This window comes from Mus musculus, chromosome 11, assembly GCF_000001635.26.
Source record: "Mus musculus strain C57BL/6J chromosome 11, GRCm38.p6 C57BL/6J".
NCBI classification, from domain to species: domain Eukaryota; kingdom Metazoa; phylum Chordata; class Mammalia; order Rodentia; family Muridae; genus Mus; species Mus musculus.
Genome location: NC_000077.6, coordinates 103376539 through 103395729, shown reverse-complemented (window position 1 = coordinate 103395729; position 19191 = coordinate 103376539). Strand labels below are relative to the sequence as shown.

Here is a 19191-nt window from a genome sequence, read left to right as displayed (position 1 = left end):
CTGCACAGGACACCGTGGCAGCAGAGAAGGGGACTGTGGCTGTGTCAGACCGAAGCTTTGGGAACTGAGTTTGTGCACCTAGGGTCTGAGTGTTCCCTGCAGTGCCAGCTGCTCTCGACTGAGAGCGAATCTCAGTAGTCGAATGCTTGCCTAGTGTGCACAAGCTCTGGCTTTATTCCCTAGGAACTGGGGTTGGACTCAGCCGGTATGTCCTGGGTTAGCAGATGATGTTTGGTAGCTAGAGCTCAACAGCTCAGCTTTCCTGCATTCCCGAGACATCGTCCCCAGAATTTTATGTCTGAATACGATCATGTTTTCAGTACTTTATCACTCGTTCTTGCTAAGCAGTAGCTTGAACCACATCTCTGAGATTTGAGGCAGTTTCTTGCAACACATCTGCTCTGTCCCCCTGCAGACACATTGTCTCAGATTTGGAGCACCTGGTCTTCATCAACACAGATGTAGGCCGTTGCCGAGCCTGGCTGCGGTTGGCCCTCAATGACGGTCTGATGGAGTGCTATCTGAAACTGCTCCTGCAGGAACCTGCACGGTTGTGCGAGTACTATCAGCCCACAGCCCTGCTTCGAGATGCCGAGGAGGCTGAGTTCCTCCTGAGCTTCCTGCAAGGACTAACATCCTTGTCCTTCGAACTCTCCTACAAGTCAGCCATCTTAAATGAATGGACACTCACCCCATTGTCGCTCTCTGGGCTTTGCCCCCTCTCTGAACTCGACCCTCTCACTACCTCTGGTGCAGAACTACAGCGGAAAGAGTCTCTGGATTCAATTTCCCATTCCTCGGGCTCTGAGGACATCGAAGTCCAACACTCAGGCCATAAGATCCGCAGGAACAGGAAGCTCACTGCCTCTTCCCTCAGCCTGGACACAGCCAGTTCATCCCAGCTGTCCTGCAGCCTAAATTCTGACAGCTGCCTGCTCCAAGAGAATGGTCCCAAGAGTCCAGACCATTCTGAGGAACCCATGTCCTATGACTCAGATCTGGGCATGGCAAACACCGATGACCCCGACAGGTCTCTGCAAGAGTGAGTACCTCCTTCACCCTTACTCTGCCTTCCTGTACATGTGACTGTCACCAAATGGTGGGGTATAAAGAAGGCAAAGGAAGCAGGGCTCTCCCTGTGACTGAGGAAATAGCACAGTGGGGAGAATGGTTTGCTTTGGGCTTTTTTGAAATGACTTTTCTCTGTAGCCCAGGCTAGCCTGGGACTCATCTCGTTTCCCTAAGTACTGGCATTAGAGGTGTGAGCCACCACTCCCAGCTGGAGAATAGATCTAGTACTCAGAGTTGAACCGAGACTTTGGCCTTTCTGAGGTCCTTAGAAAATATGTCTTTTTCACCTAGAGGGAAGGAACTAATAGATGAGGGTGTGTGCACAGCTTCCAGCCAGTACAGTATAGAAGAGTGCCTAGGCTGTGACCGTGCAGAAGGCCTGGCAGGCACAGAGCCTGAGCAAGTGGGGCGTAGTGAGTGTGGAGGAGCATGCAGAACAGATTCCTTTAACTCGCTTAACCAGAGAAGGGAATGAGTCAGAGCTCCCACCCCTCTCCAGCGCTTGCTAAGCTGTTTGCCTGGAGCTGTACTGTCAGCCCTGGTAGATCCTTCTTCACACCCCACGTTCCTGTGGAGTGCTGGGAATCAAACCAGGGCCTCCACGAGCCAGACACACTCTCTACCCCTGAGCTACATCCCCAAACCCCAAAGCTTTTCGGTTTTTATTTAATTTTGTTTATTTTTGTGAGACAGGGCCTTATACTGTAGCTCAAGATGGCCAAAGACTTGCTTTAGAGCAGAGGCTGGCCTTGAACTCTTTGATCCTCTGCTTCCACCTCCTGAGTACATGGGTTTCCAAGTTCCCAAATGTATCAGTAACAGATACAGTGTGTTTGTACTTTATTTTCTGTTTAAATTGTCTTCCTATTTCTTCCCTGTTCTACAAAAAGTAGTACCTGTCTATTCTGTATAGCTGGTGTGACAAGCCTCTTCTTTCTTTTCTGATGTATATTGTTCCACTCGGTGGGCGTTTACATGACTCAGCTCCTAGAAGCACAAGAATTGAATGAAGAAAAACTAACCTGCAGTTTCCACAAATGCTGTCTGTTAACACTCTGCTAGGAATGTCCCACAGTCTCGTAGTCATGCCAGTGGAAGGTGGTGTCACGGTTGCGGGTACTTGGTAACTTGTTGAGTTATCCTTCAGTTAAGTCTGTGTTCTTCTGTCAGCTCACGTCTAGGATCTTTTCACTACCACTGCACACCCTACATACAGCCTTGGTTCAGGTCCTACCAGGTTGCCGCCTGGGACAGGATAGATGTGTGGGCAGGGCTCACAGAAGACCCAGTTTCCAGGACTGCCTCCACGGTTTGCAAGTTGAGCAGAGAGAGAAAGAAGTAGACTGGACATGACCTGCAGACTGGACCTGGCCAGAGCTATCAGTGAGAAAAGGGAGAATAGATAGGCAGAGGCAGAGCATGGTGAGCATACCAGGCAGGGGAAAAGCAAGAGAACAAACAGACATCTGGGAGGAGGAGGTCTGGGGAGGGGAGAAGGGCTGAGGCGCTAGTGGGCTTGGGAATGTGTGGCAGGTACTTGTGACACTGAGACAGCCTGTAGGCCAGCATGTGCTTTGTGCTACTACAGGTACATGTCAGTTGGAAAGCCATGTGTCCTCTGCCAGAGGTAAGGGAAGTGACTCCTTCTGGCAGGTGGAAACAGTTTCACAACTTCCTGAGGAATGCTGGTTTTTATAAGTCCTCCTGTAGCCAGGCTGAGCTCATTTCTGGATATTTGGAGTCTTTTGGAGCTTGGGGAAATGGGGTTTCCTTAGACCTGACAGTGAGCTGCTCATGTGAGAGTGGTAGGCCCCAGAGGTGGAGTACTGAGTCTGTGAGATGGCAATTTCAGGTGTCAGATGAGGAGTTTAGAGCGAACTGGGAAGCAATCTCTGCCTTTTGAAGTGCTGGGGTGGGTGGGGTGATATGGCATAACTTAGTCTAGCTTGCCTCTCTCAGGCTATCATGTGCCTTCGCTTTATTTCTCATGAGTCTTATGACGGGAAGATTCCAGCACAAGGTCTTTGAATCAGTGACTGTCCACCCTGTCTAGGAATCACTGACATGGTTCTTGTGGGGAAACTCAGAGTTGAGGGTCAGGATGATAGAGACAAGCAGCAGACAGTGATGTGAGTAACTGGAGCCCGGAGCACCCAGAGGCACATGCACAGGCCGTGCTGCCGTTCTCAGAGTCGGACCTTTAAGTTACCTTCTTTGTCTGAGAGGGATGCCATACCCACGCGTGGAGGTCAGAGGTCAGAGGACAACTTGCAGGAGTTGGTTCTCTCCAGAATTTCCAAGTCTGGTCCTTGGGGTTGACAGCAAGTGCCTTTACTTGCTGAGTCGACTCTGGACCAGCATTTTCTTTTTAAAGATGGAGTTATACCATGTAGCCTAGGCTAGGCTGGTCCTAAACTCTTGATCCTCCAGAGCTGGTTCACAGAAAAGCACTCCCACACCTGGCTTGAAGTTAGCCTGGAAGCTGCAGAGACCCGTATTTCTAAGTGTGTGTGTTAATAATTAAAGATCCCAGCAGCATTTTGGTTGACTTTATTCTTTAATAATATTGAACATTTACGTTAACTAGGCATAGGTACCCTGTCCTTAATGTTTCAACTCTTAAACAAAGCACAGAACATAACTTCAGGTGACACTTGCTCAAATACTGTAAGGGGTTCTGTTTAGCAAAAAGTAAATGCGGCTTGTCCTGTGGCTGACTCTTCTTTGGATCTGTGCTATAATTATGGATGGCTGTAGTCTCAGCAGCTGAACTGCCAGGGCTGTCCACTTACCAGGCTTCTGCCGGCTCATCCTTCCTGACCTTGACATGAGGATGAGACTAAAGGAAAGAGGATAGAGGAGGAGTCAGGATGTAAAGGGCTTAGCGCCTTGGGGGATGATGTCAGGAGTGCTGCACAGGTATTTTGATTGTGTAATTAATTGCTACGTAGGACCTGTGACATCAGTTCTCTCATTACTTGTCTTTGTATAAACAGCTGCAAAACTTTTTAGAATATATATTTATTGAAAGTAATTTTTTCATGCAGTATATTCTGATCATGGTTTCCTCTCCTGCAACTTCTAGATCCTCCCGACTTTGCCCCTGTACATCTTGACCTAGTTGTTGTGTCTGGAGGACACTGTTTCCTTGGTGTCAACCATCCCCTCTGGCTCTTACAGTCTTTCCTCTGCAAAACGGTGTTGGTATTTGTCAGAAGTCTTAGCATTGGAGATCACCTCTGGGCTTTCTTCAGTGGCCCTCACCTGCCGGTGAAACAAAACAGTGTATCACAAGCATGAAGGTCTGCATGGTCAGGGAAACCCAAGCCCTGCCTGCCATGGCAGAACTGCTCCATAAGGTGTTGTCTGCACACCTCGCATGCATACATACATGGTTGGTGAAGCACTTGCCTTAACTGAATTGGATCCTCAGAACCCATGTTGAAAGGTCTGGGAGTGATGGTGCCTATTTGTCATCCCAGTGCTCCAGAGGCAGAGACAGGTGGACCCCTGGAGCTCACTGGCCAGCCAGCATAACTCACTAGGCTAGCTCCTGGCCAATGAGAGACCCTGTCTCAAACAACAGGTAACTGATGTTTGAGGAATGACACATGAGGGTGCCCTCGGGCCTGCACACAGACTAGTCCTTGCACTTATACAATCTTTATCTCACACACCAAAAGGGGAGGAGTCACATTTGTAGATTTTCATTGTTTTGGTTTTTTTTTTGTCTTCTTGGTTTTTTTCTTTTGGGTTGGGGAGACAGTATGGAGGGTTGAACTTAGAGTTCATTTATGCTTGGCAAACTCTACCACTGAAATATATCCCTAGCCTTCCTTTAATTTTTTTTTTCTTTTCTCATTTTTTCTTTCTTTTCTTTTTTCTTTTCTTTTCTTTTTTTTTTTTTTTTTGAGACAGGTTTCTCTGTGTAGCTCTCGCTGTCCTGAAACTCACTGTGTACACCAGGTTAGCCTTGAACTCACAGATCTGTGCTCAGTCTTTTCATTTTGAAGCACAGCCCCCCTAGGCTCACCTTGAACTCACTGTGATGTTCAAGTCGGAACTCAGTCCTCCTGCCAGAGCAGTGCTGGGGTGGCAGGTGTCATTTTTTTTTCTTGTAATAGCATCTCACTTTGTAGTGTTGGCTGCCCTTGGAACTCATTATGACCAGGCTAGTCTTGAGCTCAAAGATCCACCTGCCTCTACCTACCAAGTGTTGGGATCAAAAGGCCTTGAACCACTTTCTTCAATTTGATAAGTTATCCTCTGACTCATGCCCTCTCCACCCACGATAATAATAATTATTATATTTTTAAAATAATTTCACTTTGGCATTTTCATATATACATGTGTTTGGATCACATCCCTCTTCTCTTTTTCCTGGCCTTCCTCCTTTTCTCATACAGCACCCTGTGATTTCCCCTTTCTGTTTTCAATGTCTTTTAATCCTAGATCCTATATGTGAGAAAAAAAGATACATAATACATGCCTTCCTAAGGCGTAGTTCTCATAACTAACATGAGTGTCTCCAACCCTATTCATTTCCCTGTACATAAATGGTGCAGTTTGTTCTTGCTCACAGCTGTGTGTCCACCGTGTAGTCCTTACCCAGCTGTCTGTGGTCCCTGGCTGATGACTTCTCCACAGTGCCACACAAAGGCTCGAGTCACTGGGACCTACCCAGGGGTAGTGTGGCTGGTGGGATACAGTTGTTCTATTTTGTTTTTTGAGGAACCCCTGTACTGATTCGCATAGTTCTAACACTATATAAAGGTTCCTTCTTCCCCATATCTGCCACGTCATATCGCACAGATCTAGAGTTATAGACATTTGTAAGTAATGAGAATCAGACCCTGGTCCTCAGCAAGAGGCACCGGCACTCTTAGCTGCTGAGCTGTCTCTCCAGACTCCCACCTGTCTTGTTTATGAAGATGGGATACCAAGCTCATACATCATAAAATTCACCTTTGTTTTCCCGTCAGGTTTTTGAGGCAGGATTTTGCCATGTAGCCCTGACTGACCTGGAACTCACTCTGTAGACCAGTCTAACCTCAAACTCATCAGCCTTCCTGCCTCTGCTTCCTAAGTGCTGGGAGAACAGGCACAAATGCAGTTACAAGATCATTAGGCCATTTTTATTGCCGTGGAAGGAAAAGGCAGTCCGTGGCCATTTGCTCCATCTTTGCCTACTCTGGACACTTTGTATAAACAGAACCATGTAATACGTGGCCTTTTGTAGCTGGTTCCCGTACTTGATATATTTTCAGATTCATCCATGCTATAGCACACATCATGTCTGAGTAGTAGTCTGTTTGCTGCATCTGCTACCGTGTGTCCATTCTCCAGTCTATGGACTGCTCTTTGTTTTTGACTGTTAAGGTAATAGTGCTGTGAGCAGTCTTTATCCGGACATGTTTTGATTCTCATTGGTGTAGACCTGGGAAAGAGCTGCATGCAACTCTGGTTAACTTTCTGAGGAGCTACCAAACTGCTTTTTATAGCAATGGTACCATCTTATATTTTGTACTATTGTCATAGACAAGCTAATTCCTTAGTTGGGAAAGAGAGGTAGAGGGAGGAAACTCTGGTTCAAGGCCAGCCTAGGCGAAATAGCAGGTGTGGGATCTTGTCTATAAGAAATACATTTTTAAAAAGTTAGTTTTCCCAAATCTTTGCCAATGCTTGTTAGTCTCCCCCACCCCGCTTTTATTGTAGCCCTTCTAGCTAGATGACATCTTTCCGGCTGTGCCCATTTCCCTGGTGGTCAGTGATGCTGACCGTTGCTCATGTGCTTCCTGGGGATCTCCTCATCAGACTCAAAGATACATTTATACCTAGGTTTTCTTCTGAGAGTTTTATAGCTTTAGCTCTTGTGTAGGTCTTTAATGCACTTGGTTACTTATATGTGCGGTGTGAGATAGCATACCAGCTGTATTCTTTATATATGTGGTGTGAGATAGCATACAGGCTGTATTCTTTATATATGTGGTGTGAGATAGCATACAGGCTGTATTCTTTATATATGTGGTGTGAGATAGCATACAGGCTGTATTCTTTATATATGTGGTGTGAGATAGCATACTGGCTGTATTCTTTATATATGTGGTGTGAGATAGCATACCAGCTGTATTCTTTTCTTTGTGATTGACCCCTTTTCATAGCCCTATTTACTGAAAGCCTGTTCCTATACCCACTGAAGTGTCTTGGCATCTGTGGGAAAGTCACTTGTTTATAATGGAATGGGTCGGTGAAGCCTGCAGACTCCATTGTCTTGGAATGTAGGTGGGATTGGGGTGGTGTAGGTAAGAGCTGAACTCTGGTTCCGGTGACCAGGCAAGCACTTTGCGTTCTAAGATTCTTTCCTTAAGGGGAGCTTACTCCATCTAAGCCAGTGGGGCCAACTCAATACCATCTTTGGGCTCCAGTCAAAAGCCTTGTTGCTGTTTGAACCAGCATTTATCCATAGCATATATGTTTTGTAAGTGAAAGAGGAGATAACAAATAGTTTATTCTAGAAAGGGAACTTGGATTCCCAGGAGAGGGAGGAGCAGTCACTAGCCAGGGCACATTCCAGAAGGCCCAGAAGTGTATATGTATACAAAGGCAGGAATGTTGACTCTCTGTGACCCCTCAAAGAGGACAAGGGGCGGTAACCCCACAAGGATGCTTAGTGAGTTACGCCCTGTGTGTTTGTGCACCCTTCCACACCATTTGGGAAATCACTGAGTCCCAGGCGTGATTCGGGGGACAGGAAGCTTATCTAGTCAACCTTGAAGAGGCCATTCCACCTCACTCCAGCCCTGGTGCTCCATGACTGTCCTGTGTCAAAGTACATCCTCACCTCATCTGTTCCCTGTCGCAGAGAGCAGACTTTTGGGGCCTCAGCTCTTAGCTATTGAGGGACCCACTCTGAGACATTACCTGTTCTGGAGGCTCTGCCACAGATGAGGGGAGCCATTGACCATATAACTGTGTTTGGCCAAGCAAACTCTCCAGACCCACAGTTAGCCTCTTCAGAGAGGAGTCGATTTCCACTCACATCAGATTCTCATTCCTGCTATCTGATTGTGCCACCTGAGATGGGGCCCCTGGTCATCTGCTGCCCACCATGCCCAAGTCCAAGCCTCAGTGAGGAATTTGAGAGGAGGGCTATGTGGGAGTCGAGGAATGCAGTGAGTGATGCTTTGTTTGCTTTTGATAATCAGTGGCTTTCTGGTCTTACCACTGCTGCAGTCATCGTGGGCATCCTAACCATCAAATTGTCACAGCGGTCTCTTTGTTTCTCTGTTTGTCTGCTTTCAAACTTCTAGGGTGTTGTCGGAATTCAGCAAAGCCCAGGTAAATTCTGCACCAAGCAGCGGACCAAACCAAGAGCCAGACACCCCCATGTTCCAGACGCCCCTCTCCCTCCATAGCCTAGCTACCAGCACACACCTGCACTTTGAGGGATCTGAAGAGCTCTTTCCTGCCCACAAATCCTCTGGGACATCAAGTGGTGGCCATAAGCATCAGCTACTGCCCCAGGAGACCCCAGACGAGAAGCAGCTAGGCACTGCCCAAGCTGGCCCTGCACAGAGCACTTCAGACCAGCAGCCTTCTAGTCCTGTGGGTGGAGCAGCTGGCCAAGGGAGTGGCCCTTGGAAGGCCCTGGAGTATGGCAGAGTCGGACCGAAGCTTGTGGTTTCCTCTCCTACGAGTCCGGTGAGTGTGCAGGCTGTTCAGGGAAATCTCGGAAATAACTCTAAGCTGAAGTTTGTCCATCTGGTGACCCAGAGTGGTTCTACCGGCGTATGAGCATGCCTGTCCCTGAGTGGGCAGTGGTAATGGCGTGGTAATGATTTTGGGTGTCAGTCGTGGAGATGAGCCAGGCTTTGTGCTGATTGAGTCCCACAAATATTACCCCTCGCCTTCACAACCAGTCCATGAAAAAGGGGTTCCCTTCTGATATCACACTCTGCTTGGGGTTTTGTTGTTGTTGTTTTTAAGACTGGGCTCGCTCTGTATCCCAGGTTGGCCTCTGACGTGTGATCTCTCAATACTGTCTCAGTTTCCCAGGTGTTGGCATTACAGTTACAGGCAGGCACAGCACTGTTCTAATCCTAACTACCACCATTCACGAGTTTACACTGTTGGAGAAGCCGTTTCACCCGCCTGAGACTTGACTTTCTTTTTAATACTTAAAATCTAATTTTTTTCAACATGAACCAGTTTGTGAACTTTGTGGTCAGATGTGGCAGTCACTATACCAACAGTGGCTCTTGGTCACTCGCATATGTCCTGTCCCCAGATGGTCATGGTCATGCATGCCTATAATCTCAGTGCTCTGAGGCAGGAGCAGAAGGGTCATGAATTAAAAGCTCCAGAGTGAGATGCTGTTTCAAAAAAAAAGAAAGAGAAAGAAAAATGTGGCCAATCTAGATTTAGATACCACAGTTAATTGATTTATTAGGGTATAGTTCACACACCATATAAGAGTATAATTCAGTACTTTTTAGTTTGTTTGGGTCATGTAGCTATCTCTATAATCTAATCTTAGAATACTTCAGTCCTTCTTTTAAAGAAACGTTAGCAGTCATTCCCTCAACCTCAGATAACATCACTGTTTGGTCTCAATAGATTTGTCTGTTCTGACGAATTAAACAAGACTAACTGTCTGTTTGGGGTTTGGCTTCAGCATTTGCGTATGTGCACATATACATTCGGAGGCCAACGGTGTGCTGCTTCATCCATCTTTGTACATGGGCGCTGGGGACCCTCAGTTAGGTCCTCATCTTTGTCTGGCAAGCATTTTACTGACTGAGCCATCCCCTGCGCCCCTAAGCATGATATTTTAAAAATTGAGTGTGATGGCTTGTGCCTCTTACCCTGTCACACAGGAGGGAGAGGCAGGAAGATCATGAGGCCAACTTAGTCTACATGACAAGAGCCTGACTCAAAAATAAGTCAGCAAAAAGGTTCACCCATGTTGCAACATGTAGCAGTTCTTCACCTCTGTCACTGCTGAGGAATAAGCAGCCGGTGGCATTTTTCATTGTGTGACTAGGTCATGCGGTATTTATGTATGGTGGGCATTTGAATTATTAACACTTCTTGGTTATTACAAATAATGTTGTAAATATGGTGTACAAGAATTTATACGGGCATATGTTTTTAATTCTCTTAGACACATAAAATTCTATTAGTAGAATTTTTGGATTATATAGTAACTCTATATTTAACTTTTTTGTGGAACTGTCAAATTGTTTTCCAAAGCAGCTGCCCTAGTTTACGTCTCCACCAATGTATTTTTCCAGCATCCTTACCAACAGTTGTAATTACTTAGTTTCAAATGAGTCTGTTATTATAGCCATCCTGGTGGATGAGAAGTGCTAGATTGTGGTGTTTTTATTCTGTGTGCTTCTGGTGAGTAAGGACTACCTTTTCATTTGGCTGTATAAGGCCGTTTTATCTTTTGTGAGACATCATCACATTTTATTTTGCTTTAATTTTTATTTTATGTGTATGGGTATTTTGCATGCATGTATGTATGCGCACCACAAGCGTTTCTGGTAGCCACAGTGCCAGAAGAGGGCACTGGATACCCTGACATTGGAGTTTGATTTTTCAGATGATTGTGAGTTCCCATATGGGTTCTGAGAATCAAACCAGGGTCCTCTGAAAAGCAGCCAGTGCTCTTAACCACTGGGCCGTTTCTCCAGCCCATTCTTAAGTTGAATTTGGTGGTTTTTTGTTTCTTTTTTGTTTCTTTTTTCCTGATTTTTAAGACATGTGCTGGTCTCAGACTGGCCATGTACACAGTCTAAAATGACTTTACATTTCTCATTCTCTTGTTTTTACTTCCCTGGGCTTAATGTGAGGTAGCAATCACTTGATTGAGTTTATTTATTTATGTTTATTGATTGAGTGCTATGCAGATGTGCAGGTGTATGTGTGGCCACGTGAGTATGCCACAGCACACAAATGGAGGTCAGAGGACATCTCCTGGGGATTGAGTATCTCTTCCCACCATGTGATTGCTGGGGATCAACCTCAGGTCACAAAGCTTGCCTGAGAGAGAGCACTGGACTGCCTCTCTGGATCCAGTTTATATTTTTCTATGTGGACATCTGATCGAGCTCAGTGCATTGAGAGTAATGACTATAAGAATCATGAACTTGTATAACTGGGCCAGAGTCTCTGGTTTTACCATTCTGAACGTGGTTCCAGATTTACTTCTGGACGGTGCATTTTATGAGGCCTTGGAGAGTCTTACTGGGCAGTAGTGAAGATATCCTGAAGCTTGGAGGGTTTGCAGCTTCCGCCTTAGGCTGCAGAGAGAAGGATGCTTTTTAAGAGGCGGCTGCCTGTGTCTCACCTCGACTCCCAAGTGTGGCCTTGACCATCTTGACTGAATTCACCCTTGCCCTGGATCTACCTTCTGCTAGTTGGTCTCAAACACAGTACCTTGTCAGGGTCCTGGAGCTGATGGGACAGGGTAGCTAATTTGTCAACAGAATTCTTCCACCGTCCACAGTTTTGACCCTTGAGCTTCCTGTCTGCTCCCTAGGTAAGGCCAGCTCCTTACAGCGTCCAGCTGTTACAGTGGCTGTCCCTGTGCCCCTTTTCTGACAGGGTCCTGTGTCCCAGTTTTCTGCTCTACCTCATTTACAGCACGCACCACTCCCTCCTTAGCTTAGTCTATGTTGTTGAAGCAAGCGGGTGGGGGGTGTCTAGTCACCATCAGCTTTTTTTCAGCCTTTCTTTTTCAGAAGTTTTCTTTGTAAAGCATTGCCTGTGGGCCCAGCATTGTGATAGGTGCTAGGGAAACAGTGATGAAACAGAACAGACAAGAGCCCTGGCCTTTGGGGACAGTCACCAGATTAGAGAACTGATGGTGCACATTGTAATTACAGTAGTGCTGAGTGCTGTGCAGGAAGTGCAGGGACTGGGAGCCCCTGGGGTGACTAAGCCTGGCCTAGAGAATGTGTCCTACACACACTCTCTGCTGTGACGTGGGGTCCCCTTCTGCAGTTGCACATGCAGGCATAATGAGAACAGTGAACAGAAAGTCCAGTCCTTTGGAAAATGGTCCAGAGACCATTACGTTCCTTAGCCATAGCCTCTTGACACCTAGTGACGCAGGCAGCGTTCTGCTGACTTAGATCCCTGATGGCAGATGCTGCTCTGGTGTAGATCCCAGGTCAGCGGTATCTCCTCACAGTTTGAAGAAACAGAGCCGGCCAGATGTGGGGCCCTGAGCAAGCATACGTGGGAGGGTGGCAGAAAGAGGCAAGAGAAAGGGGAAAAGGGTGATCCTGCAAGTGCGGAGATCCATTATTGCAGGAGTATTCTTTCTCTACCTCCTCTGTGAGGCAGATACACCCTCGGTGCTCTCTCACTGGAACCGTCCCTCCCACCCCCAAACACACACACACACACACACACACACACACACACACACACACACACACACACACACACTGCTTCTCATTGTTTCTCACAGAGCCTTTCTCTAGAGTCATCCCCCAATGGCTGGTGTGAGGTCAGTGGACTCTGAACATTTCTTACTAGTCTTCTCTTCAGTGGAAAGAGAAGCAAGTCTCCCTTAATGTAAATCCACAGTTTTCTTCATCCCACCAGGTCCTTCCACCCACCTCTGTTGTTTTACATTGAAGACACTTGGACAGCCAGAAGTTAGTCCCTTGGACTGGCAAGATAGCTCAAGGAGTCAAAATACATGACATATAAGTCTAGTGACCTGAGTTCAATCACTGGAACCCAAATACGATAGAGAGAACTGACTCCAGAGTTGCTCACATACTTGTGCCTGAACATTCACACAAACTACCTAGTAGTGATGAAAATAGTCTGTGTTTTATGACTCAATGCTGAGCATTTTTGCTTGACATTATCGAGGAAAATGATCATTCAGACTTATAGGATGGGGGTGAGCAGAGACTATCACTGAATAGGGTGATAAGATGTCTGGGTGATGAGGGGATCTGAGTTGGGGCTTGTAAAGAAGCTTTCAGGTGGTGACTGGTGGATCCTCAAGAGCAGTGTCCTCTCCTACCAGGGCTTATACAGGGCAGGGTCACCAGGTATGTGTGAAGTCACCAGGATGGCCAAGTGGCTCCTGGGAGCTATTTCTCACACCCATTTTCCTCAGGGAATCATCTGGGGCTTGGTGACCCAGACAGGCTTTGTTTAGACCAGTGTTGCATGGTCCCTAGCAGCCACCCTGCCTGACACATCATCCTGTCCCGAGTAGAAGGAAGCACATGCCAACTCTGAAAGTCACATGCAGAGGCCCTGGGAGCCCAGATCTGTATACCTATACCTGAATCAGAACTTGTCTCTCTTGGCTTCAGGAGTCTAAACTGTCTAAACCAACCCCTTTGTCACACAGCCGTAGCCAGAACCCTCCTCCCTGTCTGTATCAGCAGGGAGGGCAGTCTTGATTTAGGGGTTGAAAATAGCAATGTCAGAGCTAGATTGGTAGCACTTGCCAGAGCAATGGGGCGGGTCCTGCCTGTGTGACTCATTTCCTTTGTATAGACAGCCACTTAGTGTAGCCAGCCAACTTCCTTGCCTCTGCTCTCTTCCATGTCTAGGCATAGAAAGGCAGAGAGAGCTTAGAACGGTGAAGAATAGGAACTAAACGATATTCTCATAGGCCTTCTGACTCCAGACCTCCCCAACTTCCCCTGTCAGGGAGCAGGATCTACTACTGGGGCTTCAAGGACCTGCTCAATGTGGGGAACAGAATTAGAAGCAATAATTTAGGTCTAAGCTCACACACCACACCTCCCTTACCCCATATCTCCAAGGCCACAGAGCCCGAAGTGCTGAGACACTTGTATTTCCACTTGCAAGAGAATCAAGTTGCACGCCCTCCTTACACCTTACATAGAAGCTGACTCAAAATGGGTCACAGAGATGTAAGCGCTAATAAGGCTCTTAGTAAAAAACGTGGGAGTAAATCTTGGTGACATTGGCTTCTGCGGTGGCTTCTGAGATAAGACAACAGGAGCACAAGCAGAAGACAAGCTGGCTAAATTAAGCTTAGGAAGAAAACATCTCAGAGCTCCAGAAGGTACCATTAAGAAGGAAAAAAGAAGAAGCCAGGCATGGTGGCTTGTGCCTGCGTCTCGTGCCTGAGAGTCCAAAGCAGGAGGCTCTTGCAAAGCTGCCCTGGGCTATGTAATGAGCTCTAGACCAACCTTGCCTATAGACATTGTCTCAAAAAGAAAAGGAAGGGAAGAGATAAGTAAAAAAAATAAAAGACAACACATAGAATAAGAGAAGTCATTGGTCAGTCAGATAGCCTGCTAAGGTTCTGGTACCCAGAATCTGCCCAGAACCCTTGTAATTTTTATTGATTTCCTAAGCAGTTATAACAAAGTAGCATAAATCAGATGGCTGGAAACAACAGTTGTGCAGTCCTTGCTAGTACTAGAAGCTGAGTGGAGAGCCAGATGTCGGCAGCAGTGGCTCCTCCAGACAGTGAGGGGTAATTTCTTCTTTCTCTCAGTTCTTAGTATTCTTGGCATAGGCTTGTAGGTTCATCACTCCAGTCCCTCCCTCCAGCATCCCATGCTTCTCTTCCACTTGACACTTTCCTCTGTGTGTGTGTCATCTCCTCTTCCCTTGTTTTGAACCAGGGTCTGTCCTGGAGCTTACTGTGTAGACTAAGCTGCCATAGAACTCACAGAGATCTGCCTGTCTCTGCCTCTAGAATTAAATGTGTGCTCCACTATGTCTGTCTCCTCTTTTTGTAAGTATATCAGTTCAGTTGGATGAAGGGCTCACCCTGCTCCACAACAGGGACATCTGAACTAGTTACTAGGGTTTACTAGTTAGTCAACCCTAACAACAAACCATAAGCCCAAATAAAAATAAAAATCTAAAGAAAAGTACTGATAACTAATACGAAAAGATGTTTTCTTGCCATTAGACATTAAGGAAATGCAAATCAAAACCACAGTGAGACAGCACTTCACAGATGAGCATGGCAGGAAGACTTCATGACAGAGATTGGAGAGGTTAGAAGGAAGCTGCTGGTGAGATGCTCGGCAGGTGTCTACTCAGTCCTGGCCACTGAGATTTAACCTCCAGGGCCCCCATACAGATGGAAGGAGAAACCTGACTAAAGTTGTCCTCTGACCTCCACGGGCATGCCCGCCCTCCCTGCCCCAGTAATAGCAACGCTGTACATTGCTGATGTGAATGTAAAATGGGTAAAGTGGTCTAATTTCATTATAGGTGAGCTGTAATGAAATATTTTTAAACTCTTAAAGGACTCCCTCATTCCTCTTTTCTTACAGAAAGGCAAGAGCTGGATTTCTGAAGATGACTTCTGCCGACCTCCCCAGGAGCCTGCTCTAAAGAGCGCTGCAGGTCTCTGCACATCTCCTGTGCAAGACACTCCAGAGTCAAGGGCTGCTCTCCACGGGCCTTTTTCTCAAGGACCAAGAAAGAGCTGTTCCTTGGGGGCATTAGACAAAGCATGTGTGCCCTCACAGGCCTGTGGAAATGCCCAGCCAGCTCCAGCCCCAGCTCCAGCTCCAGCCCCAGCCCCAGCCCCAGCTCCAGGGGTGACACAAGACCATAAAAACTTCTGTGTGGTGCACCGAAGGCAAATGGGTAGGTGACTGTAGAGTCCCATCCCCAGGGACAGTGTCTTTCAAAAGGCAGCTCTCAATCAGTCCTCTTTGCCGTTGTAAACAGGTAGTGTGTCCTTCCAGAGTCAGTCCTTGCCCAGACTGTAGAGGTAAGGTACAAGGACACTTAGACCCGCACAACAGCACTTGGGGAAAACTGCTGTGCTTGCTTACGGACTTGCTAGCTCACTAGAGCAGTGCCAGACTTTCTGAGGATTCCTCGCTCAGCAGGCTCAGCAGAGCCATCAGTTATGCTGCCTGTGCCTCAGGAAAACAAGAACAAACAAAAGACCCGATTACAGAATATAAAAATACCTCTTTTTAAAAGTCTTTTGAGATAGAGTCTTAGTATATAGCCCTGTCTTGCCTAGTGCTTACCATCTAGATGAGATTGGCCTCAAATTGACAAGGCACTGGGTTCAGGTGAGTCCCACCGCTCCTAGCTTATGTCATATATTGAAATGGAAATATTCTCAATTAAATTAGCCCAGCCGGGTTCTAAAGTCTTGTGATATCAGCTGCTCAGTAGGTGGAAGCAGGGAGTTCTCAAGCTTATAGAACACAGAGTGAGTTAAAGATTAGCTTGATTAACTTAACAGAATCTCACTTCAAACAATCAAAAGACACACTGAGGATGGAGCCCAGTGATCAAACACTGACCGCAGGCGTGAAGCCCGAAGCTCAATCTCCAGTACCATGAAAAAACTAAACCAGGACATTCGGGATTGCAGAACTCATAGGAAAGCCTACTCTTGAAGGCTAGCGGTTCTAATGGCTCCTTCTAAAGGCCCTTATCTTGGATGGTTTAGGAAATAACCCTAGCAGGGCTTATCCGACCTGCTGTCTGTTTCATCCCTCCATGTGCTGCTTATGGTGTGCTCTGACCTCCACACCCTGAAAGTTCCAGAAAGCATTAAATAACCCTAGCTTAATTGTATTAGCTCAAAATGTTTTGGTTGGTTGGTTGGTTTTTTTTTTCTTTTCAAGACAGGTTCCCACTGTGTGACCCTAGTTGACCTGGAACTCAAAATGTAGACCATTTGTCTTCAAACTCACTGAGATCTACCTGCCTCTGTCTCCCAGATGTTGGGATTCAAGGCCTGCAACACCACACTCGGCTGCTGTTGTGTTTTGTTTTTTGTTTTGAGACAAGGTCTCACATTATAGCATAGGTTAGCCTGAACCTCAACTGTTCAACCTAATTTAGCCTCAGATTTGCCACAGTCCTCCTGACTTAGCCTCTTGAGTGCTGAGATTAAATGCATGAGTCACCATACCTACAGAATTTCCCTGACACTGGTCTCTATCTTTTCTGATGGTAGGAACTTGGCAGAGAATTATGTCAAAGCCTGTTGGCTTCTCTTGGTTTGTCTCTCATGGCTGACGGTAGTCTCTACCCCAGCCAGAGAACCCGTGCTTCATGCATAGGCTACGAGGCTGTCAGCCACTCTAGTCCAGACTGAGAGAGAGAATCACGTGTCTAATTTTAGACTCTGGTTGGGTTGATTCCAAGGAAGAAGAGAGCAGTGAGCAGTGTGCGACACATGGGTACTTACTCACCTGCCCGGCCTCTTACTCACACAGTAGATATTTCTGTGACTGTGCCAGGTATCATCTAAAATGGGCCCAGCACTGCCTCTGGTACTTCCTGCTCCTCAGCCATCACAACATGGGAAAATTGACCAGAAAATGTCTGTGGTCAAATGGTGATACTGGGGAGTGATCCATAGGGGTCAGGGGAGAGAAGTCGTCATAGTGTTTGGGTTCTTACTATTATTTACCTGCTTATATAAACATTCATAGAAATCCCTGAAAGCAGGTGAGATCAGCCAGGAGGAGGGTAGCCATGGAGCTGAGGCACAAGTACTGCATCCCAGGTGCTCCAGGGCTGAGAGGTCAAAACAAAGGCTAGAAATGAGGGCTGTGGGGGGCTTTTTGGATTTACCATAAGGTAAGCCTTAGTGGCCCACAAAGGCGTGAGGAGAGGAGAAGCCAATGGGTCCAGGATCAAGAAGGAATAGGACCGGAACCCAAGGCAAAACTATGGCTAGTTCCTGGAAGTACGGTAGCAGTTAGTGACAGGAATCTAGCAAAGGTCTGCGAGCGTGGGAGGGAAGGTAACAGCATGCTGATAGGACTGACCCAGTGGACAATGGGAAGGGGCAGCACGGGAAAGGAGAGTTGCTGAGCCAGTGGTGGGAGGGTCAGGAAGTATGGGCACAGATGGGCAGGGGGTGCTGCAGGAGACCCGTGAAGGAATCTGACTGCTTCCATCTTTTCAGTGAAATGGTGGTGGTGAGGTCACCCACTGAGGGGAGAACAGACTCTGGTTGTGCAAAAAGAAAAAGAAACCTATTCCTTCTAGTTGCAGGGTCCCATTTGAAAGCGCCTGGGGCCAGCTTCTAATGGCAGTCACTCTCCCACAGAACATTGGGCACCAGTTGTGGCTTTGAACTAAAAAGGGACAGGCCCTTAGTCTAAAGTGCCTCTTTTCTCCCACTAGGGCTGTCCAACCCATTCCGGGGCCTCATGAAGCTGGGCACAGTGGCCCGGCGAGGAGCCATGGGCATCTGGAAGGAATTCTTTTGTGAGCTGTCCCCGTTGGAGTTCCGCCTCTACTTGAGTGATGAGGAACGCACCTGTGTGGAGAGCTGCTCCCTGCTCCGATGTGAGGCTGTGGGGCCAGCACACAGTGATGGACGTTTTGAGTTGGTCTTCTCGGGCAAGAAGCTGGCTCTCCGTGCCTCCTCCCAAGACGAGGCTGAGGACTGGCTTGACCGCGTACGGGAGGCTCTGCAGAAGGTGCGCCCTCAGCAGGAAGATGAGTGGGTGAATATCCAGTACCCAGACCAGGCTGAGGATGCCCCAGAGGCTCCACCAGACAGCCTCCCCCCCTATTCAACTCTACTCCCCGAGCCTGCGGGTGCCCAGGGCATGCAGTTGGACTGGACATCTGCCCAGGTTCCAGAACCAGATGCTATCAAAGAGTCCCTTTTGTATCTGTATGCAGACCGGACCTGGGTCCCCTATATCTTTTCCCTGTCCTTGGAGTCTCTGAAATGTTTCCGAGTGAGAAACAATGAGAAGATGCTAAGTGATAGCCATGGAGTGGAGACCATCCGAGACATCCTGCCAGACACCAGCCTTGGGGGCCCAGCCTTCTTCAAAATCATCACGGCCAAGGCCGTCCTGAAACTGCAGGCCAAAAACACCGAGGAGGCCACCCACTGGAGAGACCTGGTCCGGAAAGTGCTGGCATCTTACCTAGAGTCAGCTGAGGAGGCTGTGACACTTGGTGGGAGTCTGGATGAAAAATGTCAGGAGGTGCTGAAGTTTGCTACCAGGGAGAACGGCTTCCTGCTACAGTACCTTGTGGCCATCCCGACCGAGAAGGGCCTCGACTCCCAGGGCTGCTTCTGCGCAGGTGCTGACTGACTCTCTACCAACCCCAGCCTCCTGTGTTCTTCCTCCTATGGAG

The 19191-nt window shown here is 47.5% G+C and overlaps 1 protein-coding gene across 1 annotated transcript in view; it reads left to right on the top strand.

Annotated features, from left to right (window-relative positions):
* The window catches only part of Plekhm1 (pleckstrin homology domain containing, family M (with RUN domain) member 1), a 48431-nt gene that overhangs the window by 16976 nt on the left and 12264 nt on the right, over positions 1–19191 (top strand). The window contains exons 4-7 of the mRNA NM_183034.2: positions 416–1042; positions 8382–8772; positions 15378–15696; positions 18217–19137. Coding sequence (NP_898855.1) covers positions 416–1042; positions 8382–8772; positions 15378–15696; positions 18217–19137 — 2258 coding nt within the window. The remainder of the gene's footprint in view (positions 1–415; positions 1043–8381; positions 8773–15377; positions 15697–18216; positions 19138–19191) is intronic.